Consider the following 16,944-nt stretch of genomic DNA (forward strand, 5'->3'; position numbering starts at 1 on the left):
AATACCTGTTATTCATTTCCATCTACTTTTCTGTCAAAGCCACAGGGAGCCTGGAGGAGGACTAAAGAGCTGCATGTGGCTTCTAAGCCGCAGGCTGCCTACCCCTGATTTAAGGTTTCCACATCACTCTTGTGTAAGTTGTGTACTGGCTCATGGTTGGCTTCCAAGTTAGCTGTGATGACATAAATCCTGCTAGAACGTACACGTCTTATACTCACATGTAAGCTGAGCACTGAGAAATTTTCTGACACACCAGGTTTCTAGTGTCAAACTCTGCATGTGCATCATTCTGCAGCATCACAGTGAAGTACCAACAAGCACATTGTCAGTGAGGGTAGAGTTGCTGCATGAATTAGCCTAAGTTGTGAGTTGTATTTTTTGGATTTCACTGCTCACATTTACTACAGAAATACAGTTTAGAGATGTATTAAACTCTGTATCAAGCCTCTCGGGCCTTCAGATGCTCTTCATGTTGCTGGATTTGTGTCTGTATGTTCTAATAAGACATTTAAAGTGTTGATTTAAATAAAAACAATTGCAATTTGAGGTTAAATTCCAAGTTTTTTTCTGGGGCTTTTAACTATACTGTACCACACGACTTCATCAGGGAGTGATGTTTGCTCAGTTGTAAAGGAGAGGAGTCTGTTGAGATGCAAGCTCAGTTTCTGTTAACATTTAATCCATAAAACTTTGAGGAGTTGTCCATGTTAACTTGGTATATGTTTGTGTTTGACTTTGGAGGAGTTTGACAAAACAATTTGAATTCAAGGTCCACTTAGCTTTTGGAGTGCTTTGAACCAGAAAAAGCTCAGAAAACTCAGTAAAAAGAAACCTCTGGGAAAAGTGAGTTAGTGGACCTTGGGATGGATTGTTCAGTCAAACTGCCCGACTCAAATGTCATGGTTAATATGTAATTTCCTGTAAACAGATAAAGGTCAGTCTTCTTAAAACAATGAAAATATACAGGGGATGTGTCCTTTTATTTCAAATGAATCAGAATTAAACGTAGTGTTCCAGACGTAAAGCTTTACAACAGAGCCAGACTGCTGTTGAACTCTCAACCCAAGCAGTTGTAATCTCTGTCTTGACTTGATTGGACATAAACCTCTTACAGGGTTAAACATCGGACATCTGTTGTCATGATAAGTCCAGGGGCTTAACCTTAACTCATTTATGTCAGAACACCTACAACTGTCACCTTATTCTCATCCAGTGAACTGTGACTGTGGACAGATTACACCTCAGTGTAGCCTGCCATATGTTGTCAATTAGGCTTACTCATGTACAGACCCCTTTCACATAGTCAAGTGTCTATAAAGTTTAAATACGTGTACCCTAGCATCAGTCTGACTCAGCGTTTGATAACATAGAGAGCTGTTTATAGCACATCACAGTGATCCTGAGTCCAGACTCTACATAGCATGTAAATAAAAGCTTAACCAGTCACTTTCGGGATTACCGGTGGGGTTAAATGGGATCTCACTACAGGAACGGGTTTTTAAGCTGACCCACAGAAAACACAGTCATCTGTCACAGTCATCTGTTAGACATAATACAAAGTGTAGACTGTCCAGAGATGCAGTGGAGGTATTGATTTTACATGCATTGTAGTGTTGTTTAGCAATTGATTAAGACATTAAATGTCTGTGTCTCTTGGATGCTGACTGCTTACCTAGCTTTTAAAAAAGCCCCAACGTCACCTGAGCGCTGTGGGGGTACACACACATAAATGTCCTGAGCACATAAAATAAGAAGAAAAATAAGAAAATACAGGCAGAGTGTCTGCAGATAAATACATGACCACACACTTTAAGTGGGTGATGACTGAGAGGGATTATTTCTGTATGAGTCTATGCATTGTTTTTTAGAAAAACTCTGCAGAGTATATATTTACATTTTATAAGGTTCAGTGTAGTAATCCTCATGATTTGAAAATCCTTTCTGACATTTGTCTTGTTCCAGATTTCATCCTTCTATTGCAGTTCTTCATCCCAAGTGCCATCAGTATCCTTAACTCAACAACATGACTGATGAGTTTTGAACCATAGATAGACAATGAGCTGATTTCATGTGTTTAAGTGTTTTGTAATGACTTTACAGTATATGTTTGTCTTACTGACTGTTTGTCTGTTTTTTACAGTGTTGTCTTTTGTGTGTGGTGAGCCGAAGAAAAGTTTCCACCCATGGTGGACAATAAAGATGTATTCTATTCTCTTACCTTCTTAATAGTGTGAAGATACTTTAATGGTTAACGGTTAACATTTTTACATTTTGATTTCAATTTTATTTATAGAGCCCAGTATCAAAAATCATTTGCCTCAGAGGGTTTTACAGCAAAAACATCCCTCTGTCCTTAGACCCTCACAGTGGGTAAGGCAAAACTCCCCCAAAAACCCCTTTAATAGCAACTGAGGAGGGACCCCTCTTCCAGGACGGACAGACGTGCAATCAATCCTGCATCAGGCAGGACCTTAACAGCAGTGCAACCACAACCCATGATCCAGGCATAGCCGCAATTCAAGGGAACCTGTGAGAAAGTGGCGCACAAAGGCTCCGGAGAAGAAGCCGAGTAAATGACATGCAGTAATAGGATGGGAATATTGGCAAATGAAAAAGAACCAACACTTCAGAATCTAAGAGCAAGAAAGAGGAAAGTAGAGAGAGAGAGAGAGAGAGAGAAGGGAATCGGTGTATCATTGGAGACCTATATCAGCCTAACTAGGGGATGGTCCAAAACAAGCCTGAGCCAGCCCTAACTATAAGCTTTATCAAAAAGGAAAGTCTGAAGTCTACTTTTAAATGTGGAGATGGTGTCTGCCTCCTGGACCGAAACAGGGAGATGGCTCCACAGGAGAGGAGTCTGATAGCTGAAGGCTCTGGATCCCGCTCTACCTGTGGAGACAATAAGTAACCCTGCATTCTCAGAGCGCAGTGATCTGGTGGGATAATGCGGTGCTATGAGCTCGCTAAGATATGACGGAGCCTGACTTACATGTGCTCTATAGATAAGTTGACCAGACATGATGCTGATTGAACTTTCTCTGAACCCTGGTTTGTGTATGGAGAGCAAGAGATCCAGACAGAGATTGTCACCCCTCATCAATATTTACTGTAGTTACATCATGTTGTGACACACCTCCTCTGTGTGTTTCCTTTTTTTGCACTTGCTTAGCGGGCTGATCCTGGTGAGGAGCGCTGTGTGGAGTCATTCTGTGTGAGTGCCTTTACAATCAAGTAAAAGGTGAAGGATCAAGGATCATCATCATTTAAAGGAATTACTCTTTGTTAAATCCAGATCTGGAGGATTTATTCTTAGACTGTGGGCTTCTAATCTTACCTGTCACACTCGAGTGGTGAGATATTGAACATCTAGAAGCTCCAGGACAAGAAGCAACTACCTCACTACTTTTTTTAAAAAGGGTTTGCATGCCATGCAGCCATCTGCTTTTTTCCCAAATGCCTCCTCCTACGTGGGCCCGCACGGGGAACCCCCTCTGTCACGCACCGGCTTCATCGTGCTCTCCATCATCATGGCCTTTTTCACCGGTCCTGCCATCATACTCAACGCTACAGTGATCATTGTGTCCCTCATGCACAAGCAGCTGAGGCAGCCGCTCAACTACGCTCTGGTGAACATGGCTGTGGCTGACCTGGGCACAGCTATGACTGGAGGGGTGCTGTCTGTGGTCAACAACGCCCAGGGGTACTTCTCCCTGGGAAGAACAGGCTGCGTGATGGAGGGCTTTGCTGTGTCCTTGTTTGGTGAGTGAAAAGAGGAGAACAGCAGTTTTTTTAATTGTTTGTATTATTGATTATAGTATAATGTGAATATCCCTTCCTATGTAAAACATCTTCAGTTAATTTGTAATTAATTAAAATTAGTTAAACAAACATTTAATAAGATGCCACATTTCATTTAACATAAAACAATATATATTCACATGTTTCAGTTAGAAGACACTTCCCTGCTTCCCCCATGTGTCCCTCTGACTGTCCCTTACTTGTCTGCAGGCATCACATCTCTGTGCACAGTTGCTCTGATCGCAGTGGAGAGGATGTTTGTTGTATGTAAGCCGTTGGGGCAGATGACCTTCCAAAAAAAGCATGCAGCTGGAGGTATTGCCTTATCCTGGCTGTGGTCCCTCACCTGGAACTTGCCTCCCCTGTTTGGCTGGGGCAGGTATGAGCTGGAAGGTGTCGGGACGTCCTGTGCACCAGACTGGCACAGCCGAGACCCTAAAATTGTCTCCTACATCCTGGCTTACTTTGCAGTGTGTTTCGCAGTTCCCTTTGCTGTCATCGTGGCATCTTACACAAAACTGATGTGGACATTACACCAGGTGAGCATTTAGACATTTGGCTTCATCACAGGCAGTGGAGAGTAAACACATGTACTCAAGTACAATTTTCAGGCACTTTACATGAGTATTTCCACTCTTAAAAAAGTGAAATATTGTACTTCCTTATTAGATTTATTTGAAATCTGTAGTTAGTTACTTTTCAAAATGAGATTTAATGTAAAAAATATAAGTAAATGTAAGTATATGAAATACAGTAACCTGTGGCTCCCAGTTGACAAGATAACAGTGTTGGGGCCCCTTAATTCAGATGAGTTGTTAACAACTTAATTTCCCCTCTTAATTTTCCCCCTTTTCAGATTTGATTTTATTATCCCTGTACTCTGCTGGGACTCAAGAATGAAGTGATAAGAATTTGGTGGTCGAAGGTTTCTGGCCATATCTCAAGAATTCATTTGCTAATTATGAAAAAAATTTACACACATGTCTAATAGGATACAATGATTATGTGGTGACAGTTTATATCCAAAAGGTCAAAGGTCAGCTTTACTGTGACATCATAATGTTTTGCAAAAACACTTTGTCTAACCATTATTCAATGTCATAAGTCAGGAACAGAGAAGGGGACATTTGGTCAGAGACAGATTTGGTGACATTAATCTTGGTTGTCCATCTTGAAACTGTGATGACTGTACAGTTCTTCTGCGCCGTTGGGTTGAATTTGTAGCTTCTTTGCACCAACATTCTTATTTGAAGCATTGTCAATTGTCATGGCTTCAACTCTGTGTTTTGTCCTGTTCCTCTCTTAGTCTACCTCAATGATCTTCAGGTGACTGTTATTGCCTCTTATGATGAAGATCTCTATCAGTCCTCTGTGCTCCTCTGTCTTCACCAGACATACTGAATGAGTCTGGAGTGGACAGACATGGATGCAAACGGCAACTTGACATAAGATAAGATAAGATAAGATTGATCTTTATTGTCTCTCAAGAGAAATGCATCTTGGGCATACAAAAAAAGTTCCGGCGTCTCACATCAACACGCAGATTACAGTCACGCTTGGCTCTTTACATAAACATAAAACACAAAATACACATAAATATAAAACACAGAATACACACAGTGCATAAAATCCTAGCAGAAGTCACTGTACAGAGTAGCACAATGCTCACACACACACACACACACACACACACACACACACACACACACACCTGTCATATCATCCCTTATTTATTGAGTAGCTTGATCGATAGTGGTACTAAAGAGAACTTATACCTGTTGGTGGAGGCGACAATCATGAGGCAGTAATTGTAGTTTAAATAATGTTTTGAGGCAGAAGGAGATAAAATTCCCCAATATTTTACAAAAAAACATAGAGAAAAGCCACAATACATTTGTGTAGGATAACTATATGTTTTCTTTTTTGCTCTCCCACTGATCATCTCACAATCTCCTAGATTTATCTTGTGACCCTTTGGAGGGGGCCAGAACCCGAGGTTGGGTACCACTGACGTAACTACTTAACTGGATATTCAAAATTTGCTCCAACTCAACCTGCTATAACAGTAAAATATTGCTTGCTGTTTTTCAGTATTTACAATCTTATCATACATAATTCTCTACCACTTACATGGGCACATTTTAGTGATTAAAATCTGTACTTTCACTGACGTAGGATTTTGAATGCACGATTTTACTTGTAATTAAGCATTTTTATGCTGTTGTATTGCTACTTTTACTTAAAGTAACAGCATGTGTGATTCAGGGGGATTAGTGACATCTAGCGTTGGGATTAAAGATTGCAACCTGCTGAAACTTCTTTAGGTTAGGATTCTTTCAGTGTTCCTTCTATGCTGGTAAAAACACTACCAAAAAACAACAACAAAAAGACTCTCATACTACTTCTTAAATTCAGCTCCTGAGAAATGGCCTTCCTCTTGTCTCAGACTGATCCTAATTTTAGATCTTAAAATGCTCTCATCCCTTTCTCACTGTAGTAATCTTTATTTGTCTGAAATACTCAGCTCTTCAGATAACAATAGAACACTTGGCTGGCTTGTAATGAGCCTGCAGAATTTCAGAAATGTGTCTCAGTGGTCAAATTCAAACCATAACTCAGTGTACGAAAATTAATAAAGCACTTATTATATATCATTCCATGTCTGCCAATATATTCCCCTAAACCCTACACCTTGGACCTTTAAGTCAAAGAGTATTTCCTCCACAGTTAAGAGACTCTGCAGTCATGTGATACATACTGTTATAACTACTTTAAACAACATTCTGTTACAGGTGTCAAAGCTGGCCTGTCTGGAAGGTGGTGCAGTAGCTAAAGGAGAGGTGAAGGTGGCATTCATGGTGGTTCTGATGGTCCTGACATTCCTGATCAGCTGGTTGCCTTACGCCACCCTGGCCATGGTGGTGGTCTCCAACCCTGATGTGGAGATTCACCCGCTGGTGGGCACGGTGCCTGTTTACCTGGCCAAGAGCAGCACTGTGTACAATCCTCTCATCTACATTTATCTCAACAAACAGGTACTGTAACACCACATCAAGAAAATAATTAAATTTAGAGCTAATGAACAAAAAAAAGGGAAAAAGCTTGCTGTGAATCAGCTCTAAATACTTCACGTTAGCACCATCTAGTGGTAGTGATGGGCAATATATTTTGTTTTAGGGCAGTGGGAGTAAAGACAGCTGTATTTTAATTTAATAACTTTTTCTGTTAATCTGTTTTATTTGACTTGATTTCCCTGTATTATCAGAACATTTTTAAAACGGTCTTGCATCACAGGGCATACACCTCAAAACAAAAATACACAACATAACCAGAAAAACCAAAAAGCTACATGTCAGTATGTTACATTTGCAGTGCAAATAATGTAATCATTGAGGTAAATTTTATCATTTTAGTGGGTTCATTTCATAGATTTCACAGTCTTTCCTTACTATAAAGTTCCTTTTTTTTTTTTTTGAGAATTTCTAATATTTTTCCAAGACATTAATATATGTACATTACTATATTATAAAAAGTGTACTTTAACCAGCCTCATTTAGCATTTTTAAGTCATATGTCAACGTTAAATAAATGGAATAGATAACACTTCAGTTGTAAGCAGATAAAGGGACATTTTAAGTGTTTATTAATGTACATTATTTTTCAATAATTACAACTTCTTCTATAAGGACATATTTTATATTATTACAATGGTGCTACAACTTCATTAATAAACTCACAACTACATTGTAGTGTGTTACAAGCAATTAATTAAATGTTAATATACTAAATGCCCGAGTTAAAAATGTGTTTCTCTTTCCCGACTTTGGCACATCATTGTTAATTATAAGTATAGCATTGTTTTGCTATTTATATGATCTGGATTTGTGTTTGTATGCACAATAATGCACATTGTGGTAGCTGCTGAATGATGTCTGAATGTTTGGTAATAGGTTAAAAAAAATACAGAGTATGCCTTGTGTTGGCTGAACTTTTCTCTCCCTGGCTCGTTTTGTTTTCTACAGTTTCGTAAATATGCAGTGCCCTTCCTGCTGTGTGGTAAAGATACCTCTGTGGACGATGAGGCATCAGAGGTGACGATGACTGCGGAGACTGCAACCATTAAAGTGTCTCCTGCTTAAAATGTGCTCAGACCTGCAACTATCCATTAAAAGATGATCTCCTGAAATGTGTGCAATTCACTTTACACTTTATTTTTGTCACCTGCTACACACACATCTGTGAAGCTATGACTACAATGTTTGTTTAAACTGGTTTAAACAAAGTGGTTTAAATTGTGATTACTGTATAACTTCAATTAAAAGCCTGGTCCCATTTACAGGCCCAGTCTCTTTTACTCGCATGGTGTGGCTACACATTTTGACAAATAAAGGCCTGTTTCAATTAGAGGCCTGGTCTGGTTGCCAAGCAGTTCATTTTTTATAGAATTCTTTGGATGAATAAAACCAGATTGTTGACTGCCCACTTGATCTAATGTTAGTTAGCTGTGTAGATGGAGCATACAAATATAAATGTTTTAACTTTTGTCGATATGAAGATGCTACACATCGTTAGCTTGGTTCAGATCATTTTACGGAGACCATGAGCACTGTAAGTCATTCAGATTTACTGGCATGACAAAAACAAGTGGTGACTCCCTTCTTCTGAAGCTGTCATAAAGTCAGAGTATGTGTCCATTCCTCAGTTACACCGAAGGTTATTTATATTTCTTTAGTCTGTACGGGTCCACCGATCAAAGTGTTTTTCATAAAAACTAATCCAAGTTATGAATATTGTTGTAACAGGATAAAGTTGTGTTGTATCGGTATGCTAGGTGCTGTTATCCTCGGGTGCCATAACATAACTGGTATGTCATTCGAGGCCAATTTTTATTCAAGTAATATTCATACTGGTTCAAGTAAAGAATTTATTTGATAGTATTTACCTGCTTTGCTGAGCAACAGTTTTGTGCAAAAGGAATTAAAGGCCTGTCCCATATAGACGTATGTCCTTAATATAAACCTGTTGAGTTCAGTGATTTAATTAAGTAATAGCCCAGGCTACTAATTGAAGATTTATGAATGAAGAGATCAGAATCAGTGGAGATGAAAACAGTGTATAGTGTTCAGAATACTAATAAAGTCACCCTGATGAAGACCTTAGGGTTGAAACTTGCTGATGTTTTAATGTAAGAAGCCATGTTTTTTTAATAAAGGCTTAATTTAAACTTATAAACTTAATTCAAATGCATTTGTTCCTGCTCCACGTGAGTGCTTGAAGTTAATTTTTTCTTCCCTTGTGCTAACCCTTTTCTTCAAGAGCACCTGCGTTTTTTGATGATAAAGACAGTCTTCTAGCACACTTCTACCTCGTCCTGCAAAGTATCTGGTGTTTGTTCTGTAAGAAGTGCAGAGTACAAATAAATGAGAACAGTAATTCAGCATAAGTTTATTCAATGATGATCAATAGAAAATAAAATATCAGTATCGATTCAAATAAAGTCAAGGCCAAAATAAAATGAAAAATACAAAAAAATGTATTGATACAAAACCTAGAAGGTTATAGTAAAGCATTTGCTACTAAGAGAAATGATGTTTACCGAATAAAAACATTAAGGAGCAAATATCAAGACTTTCAAGTAGAGAACATTACCATGGGTCTTTCCATACTTTTGTACATATTTTACATTATCTTCTATTTTAATACAGCTTTCATCAGAACATTAATAGTTGTAATAGTAATTATAATCAGAACAATATGAAGAAAACTAATAGAAACGTTCAAATCAATATGTGTTTCTCTGTAAACTGGTACTTTACCATTTTAATTTTTTTCCCTACCTGCGAACAGAGAAACAGTGCACCTTGAAAATATTTTTTTTAATACTCTTTCATTCCCAGCATTGTAAGGTGAGGTGTAAATGACAAATATAGATTCCACTAAACCATACACACAGTCACAAAAAGTACAAAATTGTCTCACCTTAATACACAAATCTGTTTAGAAAAAGGAGAAACAAAAGCACTATACAGTTACTTGTGCAAAGACAAACAGCTATGTGCTAATATTTAAATACCATTGGTATAGACTGAACCAAATCTTTATTTTCTTTTTTCAGGAATCCCTGACATGAGGTAAAAGTAAGTTCTTTTCATCTTTAGTTTAACACAACTTTTAAAAGTGTTTACAAAATAATGCATATCTTCAGTTCATCAGTACTGTAATTGCTACGAATAGTACAATGTGCCTGTTATGTGCATTGGTCCTTTTATATGACAGTCATCAACAAAAAGGACTAGAACACATTTTTTTTACTCACAAACAATTCAAAGAGCCCTTTCAATGTGCACACAAAATGGAAAACCTACATTTTCATGACAGTATTCGGTTGAATTAGAGTACAGTACGCACTCGCCTACAAATCAAACACTCATGAACGACACATTAACCCTAAATATCCTTGGTGCTAATTCAAACTCTCCATGGTAATGCCTGAAAAAGCCCACTTGAGTTGATTTAGTCCGGTATCCGCATTGTAACAGATCAATAAATGAGAAAAACTAAAAGATATTTTGTCGTCTTGTGTTCCAACTTGTGGGCTTCAGTTGCTCCTTTTTATGCATCCAGGGTGAGTTTTCCCTCCTAGTCTCATTAATAAACATGATTAGGGGAGAAAAACACAAAGTCCAGACCTAATCTCTTTCAAAGACTCCACTGTGGGACACTGTGACAGACAGAGAAGTTGAGACAATGATATGTTGTCACCGTTGCCTAACGAGGTATACTGTATGCAGGAACCAGGCAGGCTGAGAGAGAAAGGGGCGGGGGGTTAGTATTGCTTAGCCTCTCTCCAGCATCCTGACACCAGGACACCCTCTGTCCCTCCACCTACAACACACGTTGGACTGTTTCTGACCTTTGGATGTGTGCATGTGTCTCCTGCCACCACAGGCTGTGAGGCCTCACACACTACATAAAGGCTAAGATGTGATTGCCAAGATTCAGTACAAAGGTTTGAATGGAATTACACCATCAACAAAGAGTATGTCATGGAAAATCCCAGCACAATTAAATTTATCCCTGTTATTACCATCTATCGTTTTTCGTTCTTTCAGCAGCAAAAAGGCATTTCAGTAGGGGCTGACGGAACCTAGGTTTGACTCTGAAACCAACTAAAAAAGCAGCATTGTTAATGCACTATGCATTTTAAAATCCTTGTGCATGCCCTGCACAAAATATGCAAACAAATGTGTTTGTCACATCTGTATAAAATTTCAGCGCTGGATCCTTGAGGCTTGCCTTCTAAAAATGCTCCGTTAAAGGGGGCTTAACCTTATGCAACTGGTGTTGGTTTAATGAAGTAACACGTGTACTCCTAAGCTAAGAAATCAAAGCCATTTGCATATCTTGTGCAGTAGTGTTGTCACACAAGCGGAACCACTTAAAAATGCTGTTTTCGTAGGCAAAATAAAGGGTGCATATTAGCAAAAAAATAAAAGGCAAATAAATACCAGAATCTTGTACCTAATAAATAAATGCAAGTCTGCTTTTATAGCATAACAGGAGTCACAAGGGTCCATATTGCTGATCTTTTAAATGATACATAATTACAAAATATAGAATATCTCTTTACAAAGTTTCTTTTGTTATATAATACAATTTACAGCATATCAACTATGAAATATTAATCAGGATATTCTAAAATTTTTAAAATAACCTGCCTGCTAGTGCATTTATCACAAATGCTTTTGTCGCTTCAAAAGTACATATCTCAAGTTGAATGATGCTATAAGTAGGACAGTTAGTTCCTGCATAATCTGGTACGACTCTACTGGTGCTCTTCACTTTTTGACTCAGCTGTAGCAATCCTTAAACGCTCTGTCTGCTCTAACAACAAAGGGATCAGGTCATACTAATGACTACAGGGAGGAGATATGCCTTTCTATGCTTGCATTGAAAACTTGCATGATATGCCAAACCTTAATAAAGTGACCGAGGTAATGACATCGTACATCTGATTGTCATCACCTTTAGAGACCCGCCCTAGAGAGTATCTCACACCTTTGCCAATTGGTCCATCTTTCACTGGCATCAATATCTTCATCTCTGATTGGCTGCAGGCTGAACCTGGACGACACCTCCAGCTTGAGGCCTTCGACAGGAGGGTGCAGTCAGTCCCTCTGTGCTCAGCAGGGATGGTATCTGGCTCTATGCTGTGACCTCCTCTTCTGGCAGGTGGAGAACAATTAAATGAACGGGACTAATGTGTCTCTCTTGTATATGCCTTTTCTCTTCAATGTAAAAGGCACTTCTTTTGGTCAGAGCCAACAGATGCATGTCTTTTTTTGAAATTTTCGTTGATTGTAGTCTGATAAGGTTCTAAACTGCAGATTTCTCCAGCCACTGCTATAAAGTCGTGATGCAGATCATCTCATCTGCCAGGTCCTCCTCGTAAGGAGCTCTCGGCTCTGTCTCTGGCTCCTCGTCGCTGTAGCTGGCTGCCGTGTCCTGCAGTTCATAGTCCCTTGGAGTCAGAAGGGGGAACACGTTGACCCCGTTGACGCTCGGGGCCATCCCTCCGTTCAGCAGGTGGCTGGCTGCACTCTCCATCTCATCTATCGTCATCTCACACGCATCTGCTATCTCATGCTTTGTGGCAGCAACAAACTTGGGATCCTTGGCGTATCTCCCAAGCCCTTCAGATATCAAAACCTGCTCGACAGAACGACAGGACAAATATGTTACCGTGGGTTTCTGCAATCTTGTTTTACTTATCTTGCTTGTCACAATGTTTTGACAGCAGCATAAATCTACAAATGTGCCTGCACTCTTACAAATAAAGGTGCTTACTAGAACAACACAGGGCTCTTCTGCTTGTCTCCATCGGAAAACCCTTTTTGGTTCCTGGTAAACACTTTTATAAGGGTTCCACCTTTATAAAAAGAGGGTTCTACCTACCTTTCAGAGGGTTCTACCTACCTATGTTGGGTAGAGGGTTCTACCCAGCATAAAGAGTTTTACCTAAAACCATCTGTGAAAGGTTCCACCCAGAGCCCCCTATGAGAGGTTCTGCAGAAAACCCTTCTATGGTGCAATGTGTCCACCCAGAGCCCTCTCTAGGGGTTCTATCCTAGCCTGGTTCCAGACCATAGACCCCGCCCACTCAACTGAGGAGGCTTGCATCTCTGGTCTGGCATACTGCAATGAATTTGCGATTTATCTCGTCCGAACGATGGACGGACCAATGAACGCCGGGGGTGGGGGCGGGTCTAGCGATTAGCCAATCAGCGCCACACTGATGTCAAGCTGTACGCCGGTGGGTAACTTGTGAGGATAGCAACAATGGCAACCGCTACAGATCCTACAGACCACATTAACGATGCTATCGAGGTATTTCGCCACTATTTGCGTTAATGGAGGACCAAATTAAGGAAGATGCTAAACTGGATTTAACGGCGACGCAGCTGGGCGTGCACGGCGACAGAGACATTTTAAACAGGCAATGCTCGCTTGTTTTCGGCAACCCCGAGGCATGGATACTAATGACGTCAGATTCTGGGTGAGTCGTTGATCTCTACTGATTGGTTAGGGAAAAATCAAATTCCCTCCCCCTTGTAAATCACCTTCAATGGAGGCGATGTCAGACTGAAGGTTCTGGGAGCTTCAGTCTGGCACTCAGGTTAGTTCTATCCAGGACCTTTCTATCTGCTGACAGTGCTAACAAGAATCCATCCAGGTGCTCCTAGGGAGAACTCTTTAATAGTCCAAGGGTTTCATCTAAAACCCACCGAATGGGTTCTTTTGAGAATGTTTTCATACTCGACCAGCAGCCTTGGGCTTCATGAGGTTCCAAAAGTACCGGGCTGATGTGGTCCAGTGCAACCCACAACACCTGCTACGACAGACTTTACTATTTCAGTGGTTCATTGGGGTTGGGAACCAAAACTTGGTTTCAAATTAGAACCAAAATGCCAAGTGATTAAAAAAATAAGGATTTCGGAAGCTCAGTGGCCTTGTGGTAGAGTGTCCGCCCTGAGACTGGGAGGTCGTAGGTTCGATCACCAGCCGGGTCATACCAAAGACTATAAAAATGGGACCCATTGCCTCCCTGCTTGGCACTCAGCATCAGGGGTTGGAATTGGGGGGTTAGATCACCACATGATTCCCGAGCGCGGCACTGCTGCTGCTCACCGCTCCCTCAGGGGATGGGTCAAATGCGGAGAACAAATTTCACACATTCAGGTGTGTGACAATCAGTGGAACTTTACCTTTACCTTTACCATGTGGTATGGTCTGGCATGAAATGATGGTAACGATATCAGCTATGGCAGAACACAAGTGAATGGATTGATTAAGGGGATTCCTACATTTAAAAATACCATTTGAGACATGACTAAACTTTAAGTATTTCAAGGTCAAGATTTTCTAAAACCCATTCAACAACCCTTGAAGAACCTTTCTTCCAAAAAGAGTTCTTCAGAAGCAAATGGTTCTGAGTAGAAACTCCGCACATCAGGAACAACCCTTTCAAAACCCTTATTTCTCAGTGTGAGATCACATTATGAGTCACGCACACCTCTCCTCTCCCTACATCCCGTCCAAGCCTCAAACTCACCGCTTCCACAAGGCTGGTGGCGCTGCCTCTCTTCTGGTGGTACTGGTTGTGGTACTCAGGTGGCACCTGCAGGTGTACAGGTGAGTATGTCCTCTGAGAGAACTCGGGGTCGTCTGTGTACCAGGAGCTCTTGCGCACAGACACTTGGCTGCTAGCAGCACTTTCCCTGTGTGGGTGGTCCACACGGATGAGGGGGGTGTAGTATGGTGACTGGTCTTTACTGGCCGGTGTGGCGGGGGGAGTGGCCCAGGAGCGGGTGGAGCGGGTCGGGGAGAGGCGGTGGGCTCTGCTGGAGTCCAGGCCTGCTACAGCCATAACCTGATGGTTCAGGATATACACACTTTATATACAGCTACACAGTAGGCAGTTGTAGCACACAGTCAAGTTGCCATCTAAAGAAAGACACCTTTCATATAATTTAATTTAGGGACTGAGGGAAGTAATAAATTAATAAATGAATTCCAAACATGTGCCACAGTGATGAAAATAATGTAAGTGAGCAAACAGTACAGGTGAGACTTGTGCCTGTGTTACCTGGTGCTGCATAAGGTGCAGTGGTAGAGCAGTACGCTGATGTGGAAGCTCGTCCTGGCTACTTTGTCTGCGCAGACACTCAAAGTTGAAGGATGGTCTCCTGTGACCTGAACGAGTGAGGAGTGGACCAGTGAGTGACCTCATGCAGGAAGCTTTGACAGCATGCAAACACTCAAAGAATATGAAACCAGTGGGGGGGTAAATCATACAGTGAGTGTTAAATGTGCATTTAGTGGAGTGACTGATGACTAAGAAAGCTGTTTAATGACTTCTTTAGAGCTGCATTATGTAACTTAAGTGGGATTTATACTTCTTTGTTGAATTAACGCCATAGCACCTCCCCAGAAATATAACTACATGTTGTGGCGATATAGACCCACTGTCTATTTTTACAAGCTGAAACCATTTCCCTCAGTGGAAACCAAGCTTTTATTTACTTTTATTTCACAGTTAAGAAACAATAAATTATGAAGACAACAAAGCCTCCACAAAATAGCATTTTATGACTTGGGTGTTATTCAACCTGTCTTCATATGAGTAGAAGAAATCCTCACTAGTCACTAGGCTAATTCATACCATGGGCCATGGGCTTGTGCTAATAACTTTAGCATGTTTTTCTTGTTCGGAAAAGTATGACAGTTGTTTTGCAGGTGAACTTTGTGAGTTGTAATGGAGCCGAAATTTGTAACCTTTGTTAAATGTTGCTGTTGTTCCTGAATTCATATGAGAAGAGGAAATGTTTGCTAACTGCTAGGAGAATTTATACAGTGTAAAATGCCATAGGCGTGTGCTAAAACATTAGCATGTTGTGTTTGTGGGGGAAATGTGTCCGGCAAAAGACAAGTGTTTATCTGTGAATGCTGCAAATTTGTGTACTAGTGCACGACTGCACTGAAATTGAAATATTGAATATAAAATGTGGTCTAAACTAACATTTAAAAAAAAATCTCACGTACCCTCTATGGGGTACTAAGGGTACCCATGCCCTCCACTCTCACTGTTTTGTGTATTAGTTTATTTTAAATTGATACAATGTATTTCTTGGAAAATTGTATGAAGATGTGTGTAAGTTAAACATGCTGCAGGATAAAAGAGGGTAACCCACCTTGAGGTGTGGCAGGAAGCAACCGTCTCTTTGGTGACCTCCGTGAGTCGCGGTAGAGAGGCTGCTCATCATCGTCATAGTAACTGTCAGGGTGATGGTAACCTTTGGGAGTCTCATACTCTGTGTCACTGTTCTGATACCTGCCAACGTATAACATAAAGAGCATGTTTGACAGCAACAGTTTTGCACACTCGATCTCAGATCACTTTTATTTATATATCTTCAAATACGTCTCCTATCCTGAGCAGGGTACAACTGTACGTACGTCTGCTACATAAATCAGAGAGATAAATACCTGTCCCCTGACAGCATACTGTCGTCTTCATAAAACTCCTCCCCGCTGTAATACTCCCCAGAGAAGCGGTCCTCATCAAACTCCTCCTCTCTACGGATGGTGGGGTGGCGTCCATCGACTCCATGGGACCTGATGAGAGGTCAGGGCACAGGGGTCAGAGCGTGCACACTGCTGCAGCACAGTAACTGGCATAGGGCCATGCACTGCCATGCAGACGCAAGCCTCCACGGGGCAGCGATGCAACTAAGCACCCATATAAATATTACCACAGCCAGATCATGACAACAGGCAAAAGATTCCAGTCATCTAAACATCCCAACCACTTTGACGTCCTTCATTAAAACACAGATCTGCTCTAGAGTGAATTAAGAGTAGGACTTTTGAGGATTTGAGTATAAAACACAGTGACTAAAAGTGCTTTTAAAAAAAATCATTCTCATACATGTCCCTGTTTTCGAGCATCTAGGTCCTTCTTCAAAGCAAGCAAGTCACTTTGACACATGCATAAAGCAGGGCTGCTCTCAGCGATATGCTGGCCACTAACATTATGTGATTACTACTTTAAAGGATCGGCACAAGTGCATCATAACAAAGGCA

At 40.7% G+C, this 16,944-nt stretch overlaps 2 protein-coding genes across 12 annotated transcripts in view; one reads left to right on the forward strand and one right to left on the reverse strand.

Annotated features, from left to right (window-relative positions):
• Positions 1-3,319: 3,319 nt before the first annotated feature.
• On the forward strand, positions 3,320-7,987 carry LOC117257374 (parapinopsin-like). Its single transcript, XM_033627533.2, has 4 exons — positions 3,320-3,762; positions 4,012-4,340; positions 6,594-6,836; positions 7,824-7,987. The coding sequence occupies exons 1-4, from the start codon at positions 3,432-3,434 to the stop codon at positions 7,938-7,940; spliced, it is 1,020 nt and encodes a 339-aa protein (XP_033483424.1). The 5' UTR covers positions 3,320-3,431; the 3' UTR covers positions 7,941-7,987.
• Positions 7,988-9,231: 1,244 nt separating this feature from the next.
• cacna1da (calcium channel, voltage-dependent, L type, alpha 1D subunit, a) overlaps positions 9,232-16,944 on the reverse strand; it is a 100,005-nt gene continuing 92,292 nt past the window's right edge. For all 11 annotated transcript variants that reach the window (XM_078168538.1, XM_078168529.1, XM_033627078.2 and 8 more), the window contains 5 exons: positions 16,348-16,476; positions 16,053-16,192; positions 14,948-15,054; positions 14,414-14,731; positions 9,232-12,510 (listed from right to left, as the gene is read on the reverse strand). In XM_078168538.1, the coding sequence (XP_078024664.1) occupies positions 12,205-12,510; positions 14,414-14,731; positions 14,948-15,054; positions 16,053-16,192; positions 16,348-16,476 (1,000 nt within the window). In that variant the 3' untranslated portion in view covers positions 9,232-12,204. The remainder of the gene's footprint in view (positions 12,511-14,413; positions 14,732-14,947; positions 15,055-16,052; positions 16,193-16,347; positions 16,477-16,944) is intronic.

Source organism: Epinephelus lanceolatus, chromosome 1 (genome assembly GCF_041903045.1).
Source record: "Epinephelus lanceolatus isolate andai-2023 chromosome 1, ASM4190304v1, whole genome shotgun sequence".
Taxonomy (NCBI): Eukaryota; Metazoa; Chordata; class Actinopteri; order Perciformes; family Serranidae; genus Epinephelus; species Epinephelus lanceolatus.

What these genes read in the sequence shown, in the direction of transcription:
- LOC117257374 (XM_033627533.2), top strand. Translation starts at nt 3,432, where the DNA reads ATGCAGCCATCTGCTTTTTTCCCAAATGCCTCCTCCTACGTGGGCCCG. An exon ending in CTTTGCTGTGTCCTTGTTTG is followed by an intron (nt 3,763 to 4,011) that starts GTGAGTGAAAAG and finishes ACTTGTCTGCAG; the next exon opens with GCATCACATCTCTGTGCACA. An exon ending in TGATGTGGACATTACACCAG is followed by an intron (nt 4,341 to 6,593) that starts GTGAGCATTTAG and finishes ATTCTGTTACAG; the next exon opens with GTGTCAAAGCTGGCCTGTCT.